Genomic DNA, 20,042 nt, shown 5'->3' on the forward strand with positions numbered 1-20,042 from the left:
GCAGCCAAAGAGTTGGACCAAGGTTGTTCTAGCTCCATGGCCCCTGCGGTCTGGACTGGGAGGTTAAGTTTTGTCTCCTTGAAAGTTACACACAGGAGAATTTACTTTGCCACCCAAAATTCACCAGGCACAAACACAGGCAGGAATGCTTAGCATGTGCAAAACAGTTAAGGAAGCAAAACCTTTGGGTTAAATCTTTAGTACATACATACACTTGCTTGTGTCTGTGTGTTTATGTGCATGCACACATATAATCATCGAGGCAACTGTGAAGTCATAAGGCTATTGAGACATCGATTCTGGAAGTAGCAAAGTCCTGGAGATGATGCCTCCTCCACCCCCACCCATGAAGGGGGCCCCTTGGTCTCTTCTCTCTCCCCATGTCACAGTAACACATCAGCTTCATTCCCCACCTTCTCTCCCCCACCCCCACCCTGCAAACTACAGACTAAAAAGAATAATCTACCACATTATCAAACTCCTGAGTCTCCAGCACTGGCTTTAAAGGGCAGATCTGGTAATTGAAAAAAGAAAAAGGAAGAAAATTTCAGGGGGAGGGGGGGAAAGAATCAACCTTCAAAAGTCCCACTGGGATTTTTGCTTTGCACCTGCATTAGTATGGCACTCACTGAGAGCTACAACAGCCAGGTGTTGCAGTGGGAGGAGGAGGTCAGAATTAGCAAGCTTCCCCTGATTTGCTTCCCACCTCTTAAAAGGCCCATGGCTGGACTTGCCACACGCCTAGATGTTCACACAGCACCACGCAGAGAACAGAGTCAATCTCATTTATAGATTATATATAAAAGGTGGATGTTGCTGCTGTACATCGTGTTGGATAATACAGAGAGATTATTTTAAAAGCCAAAGAAGCATTCAGTATTGTCAAAAGCTTTAACCTGAAAGCCCCAGAAGAGTTTTTATCCCAGCACGGGGCTTCGAAAGAGGAATGGATCCACTTGGAGAAAGCTGCAACCTGCCCACATTTCCTTCACCTTTACGGAGCAGAGTCAGCAGCTTCCTCTTCCGGTTGCTTGGGTGCCAGCTGTGCGCTGGGGGCCCCAGGCTGCTCAGGGGGCCCTGGGAGGCCCATTGTCTGGGCCAGACCAAAGCCCTCTCCTGCCCGGGGGCCCTGCAGGGCCAGCTCCTCCGGGATGCCGTGGGGCTGATCCTCCACCTCTGCCCCCGTGGTCAGAGACGTAAAGGCACACAGATCCTGGACCTTTTTATTCAGGTCGTTGCGCTCGGTTTGCAGGGCCCGGCACAGCTTCTCAAGGCGCTGGATTTTCACTTGCAGCCCTTCCAGTTCTTTGTCCCGGAGGGTTTTCTGCACAGGAAGAACAGCATCAACGTCAGAGTCAGTTTTTGGAAGGAAACGTCTGGAGACCATCATCGGGAGGAAGTTCAGAAGACAAGCCAATGGATTCTCTCGCCCCAATGGGATCAGCCCGCCCCACTCACTCCCTTCAGCAGGAATTTTGATTGGGGCTGTCGAGAAGAGCCCTTTGCCCTCTGGCCCCCGCCCTGAAGGACCTCCTACCCTCAGAGATGAGATCTGCTCTCCCGCCCAGCCTTCCGGGGGGGGCCTAAAACTTGGCTTGGCCGGTTGGCTTGGAGCGCCGATGGGGGCACTCCTTGCTGTAGATCAGGGGTGGGTTCCTACCGGTTCGGCCAAGTAGGTAGTAACTTGGCCGGCCACGCCCCCAAACCAGTTCTATCAGTGGCGCCATAGGCGCAGCCATCTTGTTTTTTACTGCTGTGCATGTGTGCATAGTGCGCATCAAGCGCGAAGCACATCCCTGAGTGAACCAGCAGTAACAGGAGCCATAACCCAGGTTACCTCTTCCGCCATCTCTAGAAGGGCTTTGTTGCTGCTCTCCCACCGGGATCTGTACATTGTTGTTTCTTTCTCTAGCTTCTTGATCTTCTTGGTCATCTACACAGTGGCAACAGAAACAAGGAAAGAGCTGTTACAAAGCGCCTGCAAGACCCTGGGAGCTGAGCCTGTCCTGTCGCTCTTCAGCAGGCCAAAAACTGGGATTATGGAATATGAGAGACTGTATATTGAGGGATGTGGTTCTTGCTCTTGCAATCAAAGGCAGTTGAGGATGGATAAAACCACTCATTTCTTTACAAGGAAGATAGAACCTTGTATGGAAGCATGGAAACAAACAAGAAATGAAAATATTTCACTTGAGTCCCGATAGCTACAAAAACAGTGGCAATGAGAACCGGAAGGGGCCTGGTGGCTGCTGCCACAGAGCAGATCGGCCAAACTGGACTAACCCATTTTCTCTGATTTTTTTCTGCAAAAAAGCAGTTCTGTAAGCCAGAGTTGTCCTAAGATGCCATAAAAGCTTTCTTGATCCTGGTGGCATCCGCTGCAACTCCAGCTCCCTCAATACTCTTTGGCACAGCAGGACCGCAAGGGCAGAAGCAATGCGGCAACCCCAGCATATATACACATGCTTTCTCTCTCTCTCCCTCTCTCTCTCCCAGCCAGTTTCGGAAGCAGAGTGGAAACATCGGTCTGGACTCGAGCTCTTCCCTTGTAGTTTTGGCACCGGTCAGTCAGAGACTCCCCCCCCCCCATCCTCCCCCCCCACTCCTGCCCCCAATAGCCTTGATCCATTGTATACCTTCTCCATTTCTTGCTTGAACGTGGTGAACACTTCGCTGCTTTTGGAAAGGGTGTTTTGAAACTCTTCAAACTTCTCTGTGTAAAGAGCCAGCTGAATCAGAGAAAGCAGAGAGGAATGATTGCTTGGAACATTCATGTTGGCAGCTGTTCTATAGGGTCAGGAGGGAGAAAGGAAACTAGGATGGCACCACATGGCAGGTGCCATGTGGCAGGAGGACAAATCCCTCTTCTCCAGCCCCGAGAACAGTGGCTGTTGCCAAGTCCCATCCCAGGGTGTCTATGGGTGCAGGCGGTGTCCAAAAAGTCAAGATGGCATTCGCAAGCAACCAAGTAAATCCCTGCTCCTGTTTTGATCCTGCACCGCTACCCACAAGCCACCACTTGGACTTCTGTCACAGATGGCCCAGATCCATCCCACATTTGGTTTGGGAAAGACGGTGTCTCCTTTCTTAGAGCCTTGCAACCCCAAAGCAAGTTCCACGCCCCCTTTCTGGGATGTGACTGGGATTTAGCCCTTAGGCTAAAACAGGAATCTCCAACCTTGGCAACTTTAAGACCTGTGAACTTCAACTCCTAGAATTCCCCAGCCAGCCACGTCCACAGGCCTTAAAAGTTGCCAAGATTGGAGATTGCTGGGCTAAACCAACTGAACCAGAGCAAAGATGCCCCCTGCCACCCCACCTGCTGCTTAAGGTGCGCCTCCTGTTGCTTCATCAACTCACACATTCTCTGGGACTCCACAGCCTCTTTCAGCAGCTGCAGGAGAGAAGGAAGAAGAGAACAAGACGGAAGGTTAGTGCCACCCCTGGTTGAGAAAACAGGAAGTCTCTCTGACTGGCAGGGAATTTCCTTCCGTGGAAGGCCTGCCTCGGCTGCCCCCAGCTGCTATTCAGCCTCTGCTCCCAAAGGATGGAATCCAAGGACAAAGGCAGCAAAAGCCTGGCATCTTCTCCCTCTAGGAAGCTCTTTCCGAATCCAGACCTCTGTGCCTCACTGACAAATGGGTCCGATGATGACAAGATACGCTGCCGCCAAGGAGGAGATCTCTCCGAACACAGGCACTCCTCAGCTTACGACCCCAAATGGGATCAGAATTTCCCTTACTAAACAAGGTAGTTAAAGGGTTAAATGAGTTGTACCCGATTTTATGACTTTTTTGCCACAGTAGTTAAGCAAAGCTTTGCAATTTTGCAGGGGGCCTCACGGTCGTTAAACAATCTGGATTTTGGCCACGGACTTTGCTTGTTGGAAGCCAGCTGTGAAGGTTGCAAATGGAGATCACGTGACCCCCCAGGATACCCCAACAGTCATAAATGGATGCCAGTTGCCAAGCACTTGAATTCTCATCACATGACCCTGGTGATACCACAACGTTGTTAGTAAGAGAACAGGTCATAGGTCACGAATCTCAGTGCCATTGTAGCTATGAACAGTCGCTAAACAAGCAGTTGTAACTCAAGGACAATCCATAACTGGTTATTAGAACTCCTGACAACTCCCCCCAGTCTCCTGGGATTTTCAGTCCCTGCCTCTTCCATGGCAGCTCAATATCCTTCCTCCTTTCCTTAAGCTGCCCCAGAATCTGCTCTCTCCTAATCCCTTCCGATGCCTGCTTGAGGAGGGCAACGTGGCCGTCCTCCAGCTTTCGGTTTGTTAAACAAGGACACAAACACGCAAAGCCTCACAAAGTCCTTTTCCCGTTGGTGCCTCTCCTCCGCCTCTTTCAACATCTCCTGAGCCTGCTGGAGTTTGGCGTCCACCAACTGCTGTTGCAGGTCCTTGTGTTTGAAGACCTTGTCGATGTGCTGCCAAGAGAAACACAAGAGGCGTCAGTCGAGGGCGGCCACCGCTGAGCTCAGCGCCAAACTCCCAAGCCTGATCCGAAGGCAAAGATCCTTCCCCAAAGGAAGCCTCGCTTGTCCCAACACTGATTCCGCCCTGTGAGAAAAAAGGCTGAGATATTTTCTGGGCATGAAATGGTGCATTTGGATACCCACCAATGGCGTCATCGCGGCAACATGGGGACACGGAAAGGTTTTCCTGAAGGGGGCAACCAAGTAACGAAGGGCAAAGCTTCTTTCAAGCTAAGCTCAGTCCCAAGTGATGCCTGCCTCCCATCCGAATGGCAGCGATATGGGGGAGGCCAGCCCCTGCCCTCGCCCACCATGGCTTGGTAGCTGCCTAACGGAACCCGCAGCCTCAGCATCGCTGCAGAAGAATGCCGCAAAGCTTCCATAAGCAAAGCGAAGCAAAGCAGAGCAAGCTGCTTCATTGCTCTGCAATGAGCCCTGAAACAGCCGTCATTTTTTCAGCAGCCACAATATGGAAAATGGTGATTGCTTCCAGAATCATGCCATGTGGCCCAGCAACGGAGGGACCTGACTTCCCCTCCCGAGATCTTCAAAGGCGGAGGGGGAGTGTGTGGGGCCCAGAGGGGTGGGAAGCAGGCCCAAGAAGCGGGGGTAGCCCAAGGGGTGGGAAGTGGAGCAACGGGTGTCTTGGAGGTGCGGGGGGTCCTCCCCCAAGAGAGGCACCACATGCTGCACTTAATGACTGCATCAGGGAGAGCAGGGATGGGGAAGTCGTTAAGTGAGGTGATCTCACTTAACGACCAGCACCACTTGAGATCGTAATGGCTAATGCTCACCTCCTCTCGCAGTTCATATTGCTCGATGAGCTTCTTCAGCCTTTCGGCCAGCTCCATGTTCTCCTGGCGCAGTTTGGAATTGCGTTCGTTATGCTGCTCCATCTGCAGCTGGATGTCATTGAGCATCACCTGGAAGTGGGATGTTACCTCCTTCCTCTTCTCTTCCTCCTCGCGAGCTCGTTGGACACCCTCCTCCTGCAGAGGCAAGTCAAAGAACCTCACGGAGCAGAACGACAACTCCAACAATGCAAAGGAGCCCACTCACAACACACAAACACCCCCCCGGGGGAGACGTTGCCAGGCCAAAGCGGCTGGGCTTCAAGGACCATGAACTGCAATTCACAACCACCCCCACCCACCCCGTCAAATCCCAGCCAGGCTCTTTCCCTCTGTTAGTGTCATGACGGGGCAGTGGCTATGCCTGGCCTCCCGTGGGCTGGATACCAACCATCTGGGAGGGCCCTTTGGCTCTGGGCCTTTATCTCTTGGGATTGTGGGCAAGATGCTGACTATTCTTTCCATTATATGGAGAGAGTATTTTTAACATTTTGTATTTTAAAAAATATGCCCTCGTCTTATTCATGATACTGTAATCCTGGTCATACTTGAGGTGAAGGACTACAATATACAGACAGTCCTCGACTTACAAACGGATCTGAGGCTGCGATTTCAGTCGTAAGTCAGGATGGTTGTAAAGTGGGTCATCATGTGACCATGCCCAATGTAATGACCTTTGCTGCAGCAGCTGTCATGAAAACCCTTTGTGAAAACTCACAAGGGGGTGAGATTTTGCCACAAACCGGAAGTAAATGCCTGTTTCTGTTCCTGGATAAAACACAGTGGACTGCAGGATACCACAAATGGCTGTAACCACCGGCCTTGCCAAACAACCAAAACGCGGTCATGCGACCGGGAATGACGACGACAGAACTTTGGGTTGCAAGTCCCTTTTTAGGGGCCCATCCCAACTTTGAACGGTTGCTAAAGACTGGTCATAAATTAAAGCTTGTCATCAGCCTCTCTGGCTCCCAAGCCTAATGACCCTTTTCCTCTGGGCCAATACTCTGTTCAGGGAGGAGGAAGAAAGCCTCCTCTTCCTCCCTGAACAGACTGTTGACCCAGAGGAAGGAAAGTGTTCTGACCGAGGCTTCCCAAGAGCATGAAGCAAACTCCTGGTCCCGACAAAACCCCTTTTATTGCGGCTTCCGGTGGCACCATCGGCGTTGAAGGACGCTCCCTAGGGAACGCCAGCCCTGTGATTGAGTACAAGCTGCTAGAACAGCGTAAATCAGCTGTCTAGCGGCTTGAAAACTCCCCCCTCGGGAAAAGAGGAGGAGGTGAGCAGCCGGGCAAGGGTAGAGCTCCCCTAGATCCCCAGGAGCAAATCTGGGGCTCTAAGGGTGAGAGCTCCCCAGAAGCCCGACATAGCTCCTCGTCCGGGAAGCTTCTGCACTCGCAGAAACAAAACATCACGACCATCCCTGCAGTCAATGTTTTAATCTACATTTGAATAAGAAGCAGGCAGAGCAAAAACAGGAGTGATTATAATCGCAAGTACAAAGCTTTAACTCTGATGTAATTATACTTCCTTCTGTGAAGATTAAGGGAACTAAAAGATGGCACCTGAATAACAAAGGGCGTGGTGAAAGTGAAACTTAAAAAGGATAGTATTTGTTAAGTGCCTGTTAACGTTGTTAAAAGATTTAAGAGCTCAAGACTAAAGAAAACAGCATTAGTTTACTAACAGGCTATAAGATCTAACAAATCTGGGGAATAGGTGGACTTTCTGGACTTAATAATTTGGCCGTTGAAAAGTTTGATTTGAATATTTGGAAATGGCTTCAAAACAAACAAAACAAAGCATTTCTAAGAGCGCTGGAAATTCCCCAGCCCAGACACAGAAATTGCAATCTTTGTTACCTCCAGGGGACAAACAAACTCTGACACTTGAAGCTCTCCAAAATGCCCTAAAGGAACAAGACGTTGTTTTGGAAGGAAAGATCGCAAATGTTTTTAAAGATGTGTCTGATGAAATGTCTGAAATTAAGGATTTAATCCAAACTTGTAACCAACAGATAAGAGAGGATATAGTGGATGCACTTAAGGGTTTATCTGGTTATGTAACATCTCTGGAGGATAGGGTGGAAGAAATTAATCAGTCTAATGTCAAGTTGGAGAATAAAGTTGAGGAGGCACAAAGTAAGATCGATAAGTCAGAGGCAGAGGTTACAATGATACAATATAGAGCGATGGAATTTGCTTTGAGAATAAGAGGCCTGAAAGAACATAACCAAAATTTGAGAGAGATTTTTGCAGAAGCTTTTGCTCAATTAACTGGCGAACCAAAGGCAGAATGTGATTGGCAGATGGACAAAATTTACCGTGTAAATTCATGGATTGCCAGACAGAGACAACTACCAAGAGATATTGTAATCTATTTTGTCACCAGGAAAACTAGGAATGGAATATTACAAGCAACGTATAAAAACAAGCTACAATGGCAGGTCAGGATGTGGCAGTATTGAAGGAAATACCCCAAAAAATGTTGAGATCCAGAAAGGATTATGCATTTCTAGTAGATGAACTCAGAAATCACCACAGTACAGATGGGAGGCCCCAGCCGGATTGGTGGTGAATTACCCAGGAGAAAGATATCGTCTTAATTCAGTTTGGAAGGCAAGAGATTTTTACAGCAATATATTAAAGGCTGGATACCCTCCATCTCCAGGATCTAGAGGAAGAAAAGAAGCAGGGGAGACCAGACCAGAAGATATCCAGGCACAAACGGGTGCTGCTCAAGCTCTGGACTTACGTGAGGAGACAGAAGAAATTATGGAACAAAGACAAACCCGAGCGGCTACTAAACGTAAAGAGCAAGAATTAAAGATGCAACAAGCCCAGACAATAATCCAAGAAATTACAAATACAAACACAGAAGCTGTGGGGGGAGCAAGACCGAAGAAGAAATCCCAGCAAGATTTCCAGGTTGCTCTTAAAAAGCTTCAGGGGGCTGAAGATGACAATTAAATTTTTAACCTGGAATGTTAATGGTTTAAACTCACCACAAAAAAGGAAAAAAATTTCATTCTCTGAAACAATTTAAAAACGACGTAATTTGTCTGCAAGAAACACATATTAGAACACAGGATCAGAAATATTTGATGAATGCAAGATTGGGACTACATTTTGTGGCATCTGCTCCGGAGAAGAAAAATGGTATAGTTATATACTCAAGAAAAGATTTAAAGGCTGAATTAATTGAAGCAGATCCTCAAGGAAGATATATTGCAATTGAACTATTAATAGAAGGAAAGAAAATACTTTTAACAGGAGTATATGTTCCCAATCAACAAGAAAAATTTTACAAGTTGCTTCATACCAAATTAATACAATGGGATTATAGATCGTGTATATTATTGGAATGGAGTATTGGACACCATGAAGGACAAGAAGGGGCTTTTGCAAAATATTCAAACGCGAGCAAGATTGCCTAAATCTTTCTTTGACATGATGGATGATATGGAATTGAGAGACATTTGACGAGAATGGAATGTTAAAGAACGGGACTTTACATTTTTTTCCGATAGGCATCAATCCTTCTCTAGAATTGATTTCATATTACAAATGATTTCCTTTCTAGAGTGAAGAAGACGAAGATATGCCTGAGAACTCTAACGGATCATAGTCCAGTTTGGATGGAACTGGAATATGGAGAGGGATCTAGAAGGTCTTGGAGGTTAAATGAAAATCTATTTAGATACGAGAAAAATGTTATAGAATGCAAAAAACTATTGAAAGAATATTTTGCTTTTAACATGCATAAGGGAACGTCTATGGAAATGGTTTGGGACGCAAGTAAAGCATATATGAGAGGTGTTTTGATAAACTTGAATAACCTACATAAACGCAGACAGGGGGGAAAACGAAGGGAATTAGAAGAGTAGATAAAAAAGAAAGAGCAGGGCCTGATACTTAATCCAGATGATGATAAGAAGACAAAAGAAGCCATTACTTTACTACGAGGGCAATTCAACATCTTGATGTCAGATCAAGTAGCCACTAATCTGCTATATGCTAAACATAATACTTTTTTGCAATGCAAATAAACCAGGCAGATGGTTAGCATACATGTTAAGGAAAAAACAAAAGTCTCGTACTATAGAGAAAATAGAATACAAAGGTAAAGAAGCCTATCAACAGGATACGATTAAAAAGGAGTTTTTAGAATTTTATACGAGACTGTACACTGGTGATAAAATACAAGGTTTAGATATAGATAGATGTTTGGAGAAAGAGAAAATCCCTATAGTGACAGATGAGCAAAGGTAAAAACTGAATCAACTGGTAACCACGGAGGAAATTCTCTTGGTAATTAAGCAGTTAAAAATTGGGAAGGCCCCTGGTACAGATGGATTGACAGCGGTTTATTATAAAAATTTACAATTAGAAATGGTAGAACCTCTTAAGGAATTATTTAATAAAATTCAATTGGAAGGAATAGTACCACCATTTTGGAGAATTGCCTTTATTTCCCTGATTCCGAAAGAAGATCAGGATCGCACTCAGCCAAAAAACTATAGGCCCATATCATTACTTAATACAGATTACAAATTTTTTGCTAAAATACTCACAAATAGGCTGATGTCAGTTATACAACAAATTATTCACAATGATCAGTCTGGTTTTATACATGGGAGACAAATGAAAAGTAATGTAAGACAAATTGTTAATATATTGGAATATTTGGGGAAGAATAACCAAGTCCCCGCAGTGCTTATATTCTTGGACGCAGAGAAAGCATTTGATCGAGTGAATTGGCAATTTCTAATGAAAATAATACAAAAGATGCAGTTTGGAGAGTATTTCACACAATCTATCAAGGCAATATACCAGAAACAAACAGCACAAATTATAGTTAATGGTAGTCTAACAGAATCCTTTAAAATTGAAAAAGGGAAAAGACAGGGGTGTCCCTTGTCTCCATTATTGTTTATTTTAACTTTGGAGTTATTGCTGAATAGAATACGTGGGTCAGATGACCTACAGGGAATTAAGATAAGACATTATGAATACAGAGTACGAGCATTTGCGGATGACTTGGTTGTAACTTTAACCCAACCGGGGAAATCAGCTATAGGTTTAAAATAAATTTAGGGAAAACAAAGATGATAGTTAAAAATATGACTATAAATCAAAAAGAAGAATTAGAAAGAGTAACAGGATGTGAGATAGTAAAAAAGGTTAAATATTTAGGAGTGCATATTACAACTTCAAATGGGAAATTATATACGTATAATTATGAACCATTATGGCATAAAATACAGACAGAGATGAATAAATGGAAAAAACTACAATTGTCCTTGTTGGGAAGGATAGCAGCAGTAAAAATGAACGTTTTGCCTAAATTTCTATTTCTTTTTCAAATGATACCAATACTCAAAAAAGATACAAATTTGGAAGAATGGCAGAAAGGTATTAATAACTTTGTTTGGGCAGGGAAGAAACCGAGAATAAAACTTAAAATCATGCAAGACATACGGGAAAGAGGAGGTTTGAAAATGCCCAACTTAAAATTACATTATGAAGCAGTAGTTTTATCAACAATTAGTGATTGGATTAACTTAACAGGGGATAGAATATTGAATATTGAGGGATATGATTTGGTATATGGTTGGCATGCTTATTTAATATATAATAAGAAGGTAGACAAGATTTTTAAAAGTCATATTTTAAGGAATGCTCTATTGCGTGTCTGGAAAAAATATCAATATAAGTTAAATGACAAGATACCTATGTGGGTAGTACCCAGACACGCGATAGTATAAAACAAAAACAGGATGTAATCACATATAGAGAGCTTCTTAACATAGAAAAAGATGTACCACAGCTAAAGCCTTTGAACGTATTAAGAGAGGAAAGGGTAATTCAAACCTGGTTTCAGTATGGACAGTTACAGGCTAGATGGAAAAAAGATCAGAAAATTGGTATCATGAAAAACGAGGGTAATTTGGTAAAACAAATTAGGGACCAGAGTCAAATGCATATAAAAAGGTTGTATAATATACTGATAGAAACAGATTCTGAAACAGAGTTAAAGACTGTATGATAAAATGGGCACAAAGCTTTGAAGAACCAATAATGATGGAAACATGGGAAAAGCTTTGGGTAAGAAATGTAAAATTTACCAAGCTCAAAACTTGAGAGAAAATTTTTATAAGATGTTTTATAGATGGCATTTAGACCCTAAAAAGTTAGCTTGTATGTATCCAAATTTACAATCTAAATGCTGGAGATGTGATTGTGCTGACGCTACGTATTATCATATAAGGTGGACTTGTAAAAAAGTTAAAGCATTTTGGATAAAAATATGGTGGATTATTCAAAATATTCTTAAAAAGAGGATAAAGTTCACTCCCCAGTTGTTTTTGTTAGGTATAATTACAGACTGTACAGTTATAGAGACTAACTTGATTCTGAATCTAAAAACAGCAACAAGATTGCTGGTGGCGCAGTACTGGAAGAAGGAAGAATTGCCTACTATTCAAGAATGGACGTTAAAAGTAGTAAATTTAGCAGAGATGGCCAAAATCTCAGCATATCTGAAGGACTATTCAGATGAGAAATACAAGTTGGAATGGAGAAGATGGATTGACTATATTCAAAACAAATATCGGACTAAGAAATTTCAATTAGCTTATGAGTGAAGGAGTAAGGGATGTTATAATTTATCTAAAGTTAGCTTAATAAAAGGGGAGTTAAAGCACAAGAGGAGGCAAGATGTTAAAGTTAGTTAGTTTATGTTAGCGTATGATTGTTAAATGTTTATACCCTGTATTTTGCTCTGGGAGGTTGGGGGGAGGGGGGAAGGGGGGGGTGGAGGGAAGGGAGGGGAAGGGGAAATATTTGTAAAATCTATTAAAACTCTTTAATTAAAAAAACCCTTTTATTAATTGACTGAATGAGCAGAATGCTCATTCAGATCCAGCAAAGTCTTTCAAGGGAGGATTTACAGTCACAGAGCTTATCTGGCTTGCGAGAGCTGCCAGGCCGATATCTGCAGAACTTGGCAAGGAATCTCCAAACCAATTAAAGAACTAATGGTCTCTGCAAACCCCACTCCCCATTCGCTCCTCTTTTATTTCCTCTGGGAGGGACTATTCACCATCCACCTGTGACCTTACTCCCAAGTTGACCCCTGTTCTTTAGCTGTTCCCTTCATCTGGCCACTCTGCACTTGCGCACACTGGGAACAGGCTCCAACTGTTCTTCTGCCTCACTGATGTCTGACTCTGAAGGCAGCTGATAACTGGCATACAGCCCTGGCCCCCAATGTAGAGCCCTCATCAGAGCCTTCCCCAGATTCCAGGACTGGCCCATCTTCCTCCCCAACCTCCTCACTGTCCAAATCTGCTGCCAGCTCCACTAGCCACTGGCAGGCCACAACAGGATGCCCCTATCCTTCCCTTCCCCCCAAAGGGCCAGAAGATGCCTGGAAAACTCCTGGAATAGGCTCTGAGAGGTGTGATATTGGTGGGAGGTTGGGAGAAGTCAAGATAGGCTATGACAATTTTCTCTGGTGGCATCAGGCAGCCTTGTGTACCTTGAGGGTGCGGTTATGTCTTTGTAGCTCCCGGCACAGGCTTTCCAGTTTGGTGCGAGCCAAAACTGCCTTGTTATGCTCACTTCGGAGATGGTCCTTCTCTTGCACTAACTGAGTCTGCTTCTTCTGCAGGATTTTCATCTGCTTCTGAGAGTTCCGGTGCTCCTCCAGCTGATGGGACAGAAGGGAAGGAAGAAAAATAAAGAATGAGTACATCATGTAGCAGAAATGACTGAAGAATCTCCATGAAAAATGAGAACAAAAGGGTCAAAAAAGCCAATACTTCAACAACAAAATTATCAGCCATTTGAGGTAAGCCAGACAGGTAAAGAAGACACCGTAATATTGAACTTTAGTTTATTGAAGTAGGCAGGAATAGCAGAGCCTTTACAGTGGGACATTGTTACTCCTTTGCTTGCTCCCTTATACTATAGCAACAAGATCCAAGGAGGGGTCAGAGTGGGGGGTTTTCTCACACTAACCTGTCTTCCCTGGCTGAGCTGTTTGTAAAGTTCATCACGTATGTTCTGCAATGGTATTTCTCTAGCCCAGCAAATTTAAGATGTGTGGACTTCAACTCCCAGAATTCCCCAGGCATTTTAAAGTTGCCAAGATTAAAAAACAGGCTTTACGATTGTGAAGGAGAAAGGTTCTGACGGAGGCATCCCTCTTTTCCGGTTTCCCTCTTTGACTTGCTCTGCCTTTGCCAACCAAACAGCCCCCAACTGTTCAGTAATTCAGCAAGGCTGCTGGGCAAGGAGGGCAGCCGATATCAGCCAATGTATCTGGAGTGAAGCAGAATGGCCCCTTTTATGAGCTAAAACCTGTGACTATCTCATAGGTAGTATATCTGGATGAATGTATTCTGTTTTATTTTTCTTTACGTACACCGAGAGCCTATTCCTTGTGTGTCCAATCAGACTTGGCCAATAAAGAATTCTATTCTATTCTATTCTATCTAGATACTAGTTATTTTCAGCCTACATTCCCCTTGGATATGCATAAATGCAGACATGTTATGTTAAATTAATCAGCCTTTTAAAATCATCACTCATTGCTGGGTTTTTCTGATCAAGGATGCTGACACAAAACAGGGATTCTTTTCTCTCTTGCAGCTGCCCAAGTGAAGATGATCTGAAGGCATTCAACTCTCCCCTTGGGGGCAACCCATTTCCCTGCCTACGTGGAGAAGATTCTCCAGCCTCGCAAAGGCACTCACCAGTTCCGCGTATTTCTTGCAGAGGGCTGCCAGCTTCTCCTCAGAGGTGCTGAGGGTGTTGAGGGTCTGCATCAGAAGCGTGATCTCCTTGCCTGGAATCAAAGGACAAAGCAAAGCCTCATTCAGAGCAAGCACAGAAACATGGTGGTAGGGCAGTATTAGAGAGGAGGAAACAGCACCGTCTCTTAGGAACTAAAAAGCCTGTAGAATGTGGGAAATAAAACTCAAGACATATTCCAGTTACAGGCTGCTACAATCGTTCAAGCTAAGGTAGCTGGGAGCCTCCCTGTATTTTAGTTACACAACCACCTCAAGAGGTGGGTGGCTTGTGGGATGCCCAAAATCCCCCCAAAAGATTTAACATTGGCTGCCCCACCCAAGATTAATATTTTAACTGCTAATGCTCTCCTTGCAAGTTAAGGATACGGAGAGCTGGGATGATTTAGCAACTGGGGCTGTATGTGTGTGTGTGCAAGGGTAGCCTCTGTGTGCGTTCATCCCTTCCCCGGGCCTCCTCATTGCCTGATTTTTGGAAGAGCAAAGGGAATGCAGGCCTGTCAGCAGAGAACTTCCTACCAAGCCCTCTGGGCTTCTTTTTCTCCTGGACTCGTTTGTGGTCACGCTCTCCACTCTCATCGCCAATTCCCCTGGGACCCTCCTTCTCGCCATTTATCTCAGGGCAGTTCTGCTCCTGGTCCCCGTTTCGGGGGGACTCGCTCCGGCACTTCTCTGGCTCTTCCAGCTCCACAGACTCATTCGGGCCGTTGTCCTCTCCAGGCCCTTCCTGGTTGGAGTCCCTGCAGTAAGTGCTCAGAATATCCTCCAGCTGTCGGCTCAGCTCTTCAGAAACATCAGGGACTGGCTGGCAAGGCAGGGCCTCCTCTACCGGATGGGCTGCAGACGGTAGAAAGCACCATTCAACATTAAGAGGGGAGAAGTTCCAAAGAGGGAAACAAAAATCAGAACACAGCTGTTGAGAGAATTAGTTAAGGATAGAGTAAGAATTATCTCTCAAATGATGATGACGACACCACAAATTCTACATTTAAGGAGAAATAAAACTAGTGAATCTCAGGGGAACGCACCCTCTTCTTTCTTCCTCTGCTCCTCGCTCACTGGCATTTCAAGCCTGTCATCAGCAAAGTGTTTCAAGCCGGAGAGGCCAAGTTGGTGACGGCAATCCCCACTTCCTGCAATCCCTCCAGGAGCCTCGGCTAAGTCGTTGTCTTCTGGCCCCAGAGTATCCCTTATTTGGGAAGGACGGGGGGGTAGAAGAGAAGCTTTGCTTTCGCCATCTTGGTTCTTCATGGTACCTCGCTTTCAAAGCCACTTTTGGCAGTTTCTATGTAAAACAAAAACAAAGGGCATTATTTTGGGATGGTTATTCACTGTCCGGCAACAGCACACATGCAAATAAAGACTAAATGCCGTATTTTTCGGAGTATAAGACGCTCCGAAGTGCAAGATGCACCTAGCTTTTGGGGAGGAAAATAAAAAATCTGCCTCCCAGCAATTTGCCTCCTTGCAACAAACAGCGAACAGTACAGACAATATACGCTGTTTGTGGTGTATTCCTGTGCATGTGTGCCTGACCCATAGAAATAGCAAAGAATTGGAGAAATGTACATTATGGCAATATATTAATGCCAGAAAGTTTTCTTAAATGTAGTCACACTACCTCCTCCCAATTGTTTAAATAGATCTATTCCAAACATGATTAAGTCAGGGTCTAATTAGACAACAGGACACTGTTACATTTCAGACTATTACTTGTACAGAAGCTGTTAAAATTGTTGTGCCTTTCTGGCACATCACCTTATTCTCTGCTATTTAAAAGAAGATAGAATAGCACTGGACCTCTTCAGATCAAGCATTTATTTTATAAAGCTTCATTTTGTTAAATTGTCTAGAACAATAATAAAGCAGTCTTTAAAAAATTAGTCTAATAATTCGAACATTCTATAGGCATTTATAGATATTGACTTACCTCCTTGCAGCAAACAGCCTGATTAGCACAAGAAAAAAAATCTGCCTCTGCCTCCCAGCAATTTGTAGCAAACAGTAAGTTTTACTTTCAATTTCAGCACCTCCTGATCATCAGCTGTTTCAGGCTTCAGGGATTGCCATAGCCTATTGCAGCCTCCGTAAGCCCCATTTTCCGTGTTTGCTGAAAGGAGGTAAATTGCTGGGAGGCAGACGCCAAAGGGTGAGGGCTAGCAGGTGGGTGGGGCTACACTCAGTGTATAAGACACACCCAAATTTTCACCCTCTTTTAGGGGGGAAAACGGTGCGTCTTATACTCTGAAAAATACAGTAAGAACTGGAACGGCCAACAAGTGGCAATTTTAACAATTGCTTGCTTTCCACAAGTTAGTACCTATTGCTGTCACACATTGCAGAATATCACTGATTGATCGACCGGTTGTCTAAGAAGTAGTATGACCTCAGATCGGGTGAGTTCTTGTAACTGGGAGGTGCACTTATTTTGGCAGAACAATATCACAAAGTGAGTAAAGACATGACATGCACTGGGACAGCATCATAATACCTGCATCTTTTCCTTGATTTTTGGGGGGAGATTCTTTAAAAAAAAGGTATTCCATTTATCATTGTTGTTAAAGTTCTTGCCTTTCATGACTCTACTTCTCTGCCAGGGATTTAAAGAATAGGATTCCTTAGGCCACCAAGAAAGATGCAAAGGTGCAAAGGTTGCACTGCTCCTGCCTTAAGCAGAGCTCAGTCATTTGTCACTGCCAGCACTTTGGAGACTGGCAAACTCAGGGATCTTCTTAGTTGCTTTTCAAGTATCTCAAAAAGTGAAGGCCAGCTCACTTCTGCACAAGCCCCACCAGGGACGGATCCCAGTAAGAGTCTGGAAGTTATTCCAATCTTAGAGCAGGGGTCCCCAAACTTGTCAACTTTAAGACTTGTGGACTTCAACTCCCAGAATTCTCCAGCCAGCATAGCTGCTTGGAGAATTCTGGGAATTGAAGTCCACAAGTCTTAAAGTTGCCAAGTTTGAAGACCTCTGCTCTGGAGACAACAATCCCCCCTCCCTCTCCAGGGAGGCCGTTCTGGATCCGCCTTCTCGGCTATTCCAAGGGGAACCAAGCTCTTCTGCCCCTGGCGCCCCCCTACCATTTTTCCTGCACCTCAAAAAACCCCTCCTGAAATAGTCCTTTAACGCTCCTCCTATCCACCCGCCTCAGCCAGGACCGGCTCAAAGGGGGGGGGGGGCTGCGCTAGGTGAGGCTGGAAGCCGCACTTGTAAAGGGGGAGGGGGTTCCTCGCCCCCCCCCCCCGGCGGCAGCCTCGCCCAGGCCACGCCCTCCTCCCGCCCCCTCCGCTCTCGGCTCCCCCCTCCGCCGTGCTGCTCCTCCTCCCCCTCCCCTCGCGGGAAGCTCCACAGGATTCTCCCCACCGTACTATCACGTCACTCCCCGCCGCCGTGACGTCACGCCCGAGAGGTATGACGCGTTCGAAGCGACTCGGCGAACCAGAGGACCCCCTGCTCGGGCCCTCCGCTGTCCTGGCGCGGCCGCTGGGCCTCCTTCTCGCCGCTGCTTCGTGGCTGCCGAGTTCTCGTTCCAGCCTCTCTCCGCTTAGCGGCTCCTCAACGCTCCGCAGGGTTGCGAGGAAGCAGCTCCAGCCCGAAGTCGCACTGCGCCTGCGCCGCTAACGGTCAGCGGCCAATCAGCGGGAGGAAGCGAGAAGCGCATGCTGGGAAACGTCGGAAGAAAAAGCGCCACCCGAGGCTGGAATATGGATTGGACTACAACTCCCGGCGGCCCTCATACTCGGGGAAGGAAGCGGGTGGCCCGAAATCACAATTCCCAGCATCCCTCGGGGTAGGAACCGGTTTCTTGCTGGGACCTTAAACGTGGCCAAACTTCAGGCGGCAATAATAAAAATTAAAATTATTAATAATAAATAATAATAATAACAACAACAATAACAACAAAGGCAAAATATAAGGAAAAACAGCTGGATGAGAGATTAAATAGATGAAAAGCCAAAGCACTTGAAAAACACTGAAGGAAAATGTGATGACAACTTTTCATGGGAATGGCTTAAGATGGGAACCAAGAAAGAAAGAAACGGAAGGTTTAATACTGGCTGCTCAAGAACAAGCACTACAAACTAATGCCATGAAAGCGAAGATACCAAAATCCACTGACAACCCAAACTGCCAACTTTGCAATAACAAAGTCGAAACTGTTTCACATTTAATTTGTGAATGCAACAAAATCGCACAGATTACAAAGCTAGACATGACTGACTGCTAAATTAATCCACTGGTCGTTATGTAAAAAATATGATTTACCTGTATCCAGAAAGTCATGGGAACATAAAGAGGAAAATGTTATCGAAAATGAAAAAGTGAAGATCTTGTAACGGATCGTCATTTGGAGCACAACACGCCAGATATCACGGTTGTAGAGGGACGAAGTGTACAGTTTATTGATATCACTGTTCCTGGAGATGCCAGAGTCGAAGAAAAAGAACTAGAAAAAATAATGAAATATCACAACCTGGCCATTTAAACTACATGGCTATGGATGAAGCATGTAACAGTGATACCCATTGTCATCTTGGCACCATGTCCAATAATTTTACAAGATACATCAAGATACATCAACAAATTGCAGCTTCCTGCAATAACACCAGCAGAACTGCAAAAAACTGCGTTGCTCGGAACATCTTATATCTTAGGAAGGTTGATACCTAGGACGCTGGCAGCAAACCGTATCAACCATTAGCACCAGTCATTGGTATTTGTAATGCATTTTTGAATGTTCAGTTGGCTGAGTTTCATGTTTAATGAATAAAGTATATAACAATAACGCATTTGCAAAATGCTTCATTTGGAATAAAAGAGTCTAAAGCTGGTATGAGCCAATGAGCTGCCTCCCCCCCTTTTTTAATCTGTTTTTTTTTTCAAAATGCCAATTCTGGGTTTAAAGAATCCCACACACCGTAAAGAGGACAACGGATGAAAAAAAGGCTCTTTAGGGTACTTTTGTATGGATCATTTCAAAAAAAGGTTGCATATATACCCACTGAGAGGTTTCTGTTCAGTGCCTTCTTAGGTTCATCTTGGGTGACAATAGTTGGTTTTTTATTCCATTGATAATGTTTCTTATTGGTTTAATGCATTGTTAGTCATCCAGAGTTGCGTTTGTGAGACGGGTTGACCTAGAAACCAACTTAATATGTCAATATGTCTTTAGAGCATTGCCAGGCTTCTCCCTGTTCTGAAATCGTAATGTTCAGGTTAGCAAAAGGAATCCCAGCATCGCATAATCCCAGGAGCGCTTATTACTCGGGAAGAGGTGAGAGTCCAAGGCAAGGAGGCTGGTTGCTAAGAGCCACGGTGGGGGTGGTCAGATGCCATGGACTGGCGCTAGAGTGTGTGGGCAAGGGTTTATCCATGCACAGACAGGAGAGCAGGTGCTGCCACCTCCCTCAGAAGGAGCTGGGACCAAGAATTCTGCACCCCCAGTAGAGCCATCCTCCTGCTCGGCAGCAAAGCAGGGACTCCCCTGCATGTAAAGGACAGGATGCCCAGCAGTGATTCTTGGTGAGGCGACTGGTGAGAGCTGCCAAAGGGCAGATGTGGACCAGTTGCCACATGCCCAAATTTTGAACCCACAATGGCAGGAGTATGCAAGAGCCAGAACTTCTATGACAGTTGTCCAGTTTTTCAGCGCTCCGGATGCTGAACCAATGGACGCAGCCCAAGGACTACCTATATATTATCTTTAGAATAGTTGCTTATATGAGGATCTCAGCAATTGTTATTTTCCCCCAATTTTAATACAATTTTGTTTAATACATTTGCCACAAAAATCATTTTGGTGGCGTTTACATATCTGCAACAAGCCCCCCCCCCCCCTGAGCTCCAAGGCCTTTCTCCTGAGTGGGCAATTAACCTTGG

The 20,042-nt window shown here is 45.2% G+C and overlaps 1 protein-coding gene across 2 annotated transcripts; it reads right to left on the minus strand.

Annotated features, from left to right (window-relative positions):
* Positions 1–559: 559 nt before the first annotated feature.
* TXLNA (taxilin alpha) lies at positions 560–17,783 on the minus strand. 2 transcript variants are annotated; one of them, XM_081962511.1, is made up of 11 exons: positions 17,531–17,783; positions 15,190–15,446; positions 14,681–14,998; positions 14,105–14,196; positions 12,886–13,056; positions 5,286–5,480; positions 4,324–4,443; positions 3,320–3,394; positions 2,637–2,729; positions 1,838–1,933; positions 560–1,324 (listed from the first exon to the last, which is right to left on the minus strand). In XM_081962511.1, exons 2-11 carry the CDS (start codon positions 15,410–15,412, stop codon positions 995–997), a joined length of 1,713 nt encoding a protein of 570 aa, XP_081818637.1. In that variant the 5' UTR covers positions 15,413–15,446; positions 17,531–17,783; the 3' UTR covers positions 560–994. The 2 variants fall into 2 exon arrangements, with proteins under 2 accessions (XP_081818637.1, XP_081818636.1); XM_081962510.1 differs by having other exon boundaries at positions 17,526–17,783.
* Between the last annotated feature and the right edge of the window lie 2,259 nt (positions 17,784–20,042).

The sequence above is a fragment of the Natrix helvetica genome (genome assembly GCF_964273705.1).
Source record: "Natrix helvetica genome assembly, chromosome: 9".
Classification (NCBI taxonomy): domain Eukaryota; kingdom Metazoa; phylum Chordata; class Lepidosauria; order Squamata; family Natricidae; genus Natrix; species Natrix helvetica.

Excerpts from the sequence above, each read along its gene's own strand:
- TXLNA (XM_081962511.1), bottom strand. The coding sequence starts at position 15,412 with ATGAAGAACCAAGATGGCGAAAGCAAAGCTTCTCTTCTACCCCCCCGT. Across the intron at positions 14,197-14,680 it reads AAAGAAGCCCAGAGGGCTTG|GCAAGGAGATCACGCTTCTG; the intron begins GTAGGAAGTTCT and ends CTTTGATTCCAG. Across the intron at positions 2,730-3,319 it reads AGGCGCACCTTAAGCAGCAG|CTGGCTCTTTACACAGAGAA; the intron begins GTGGGGTGGCAG and ends TCTCTGATTCAG.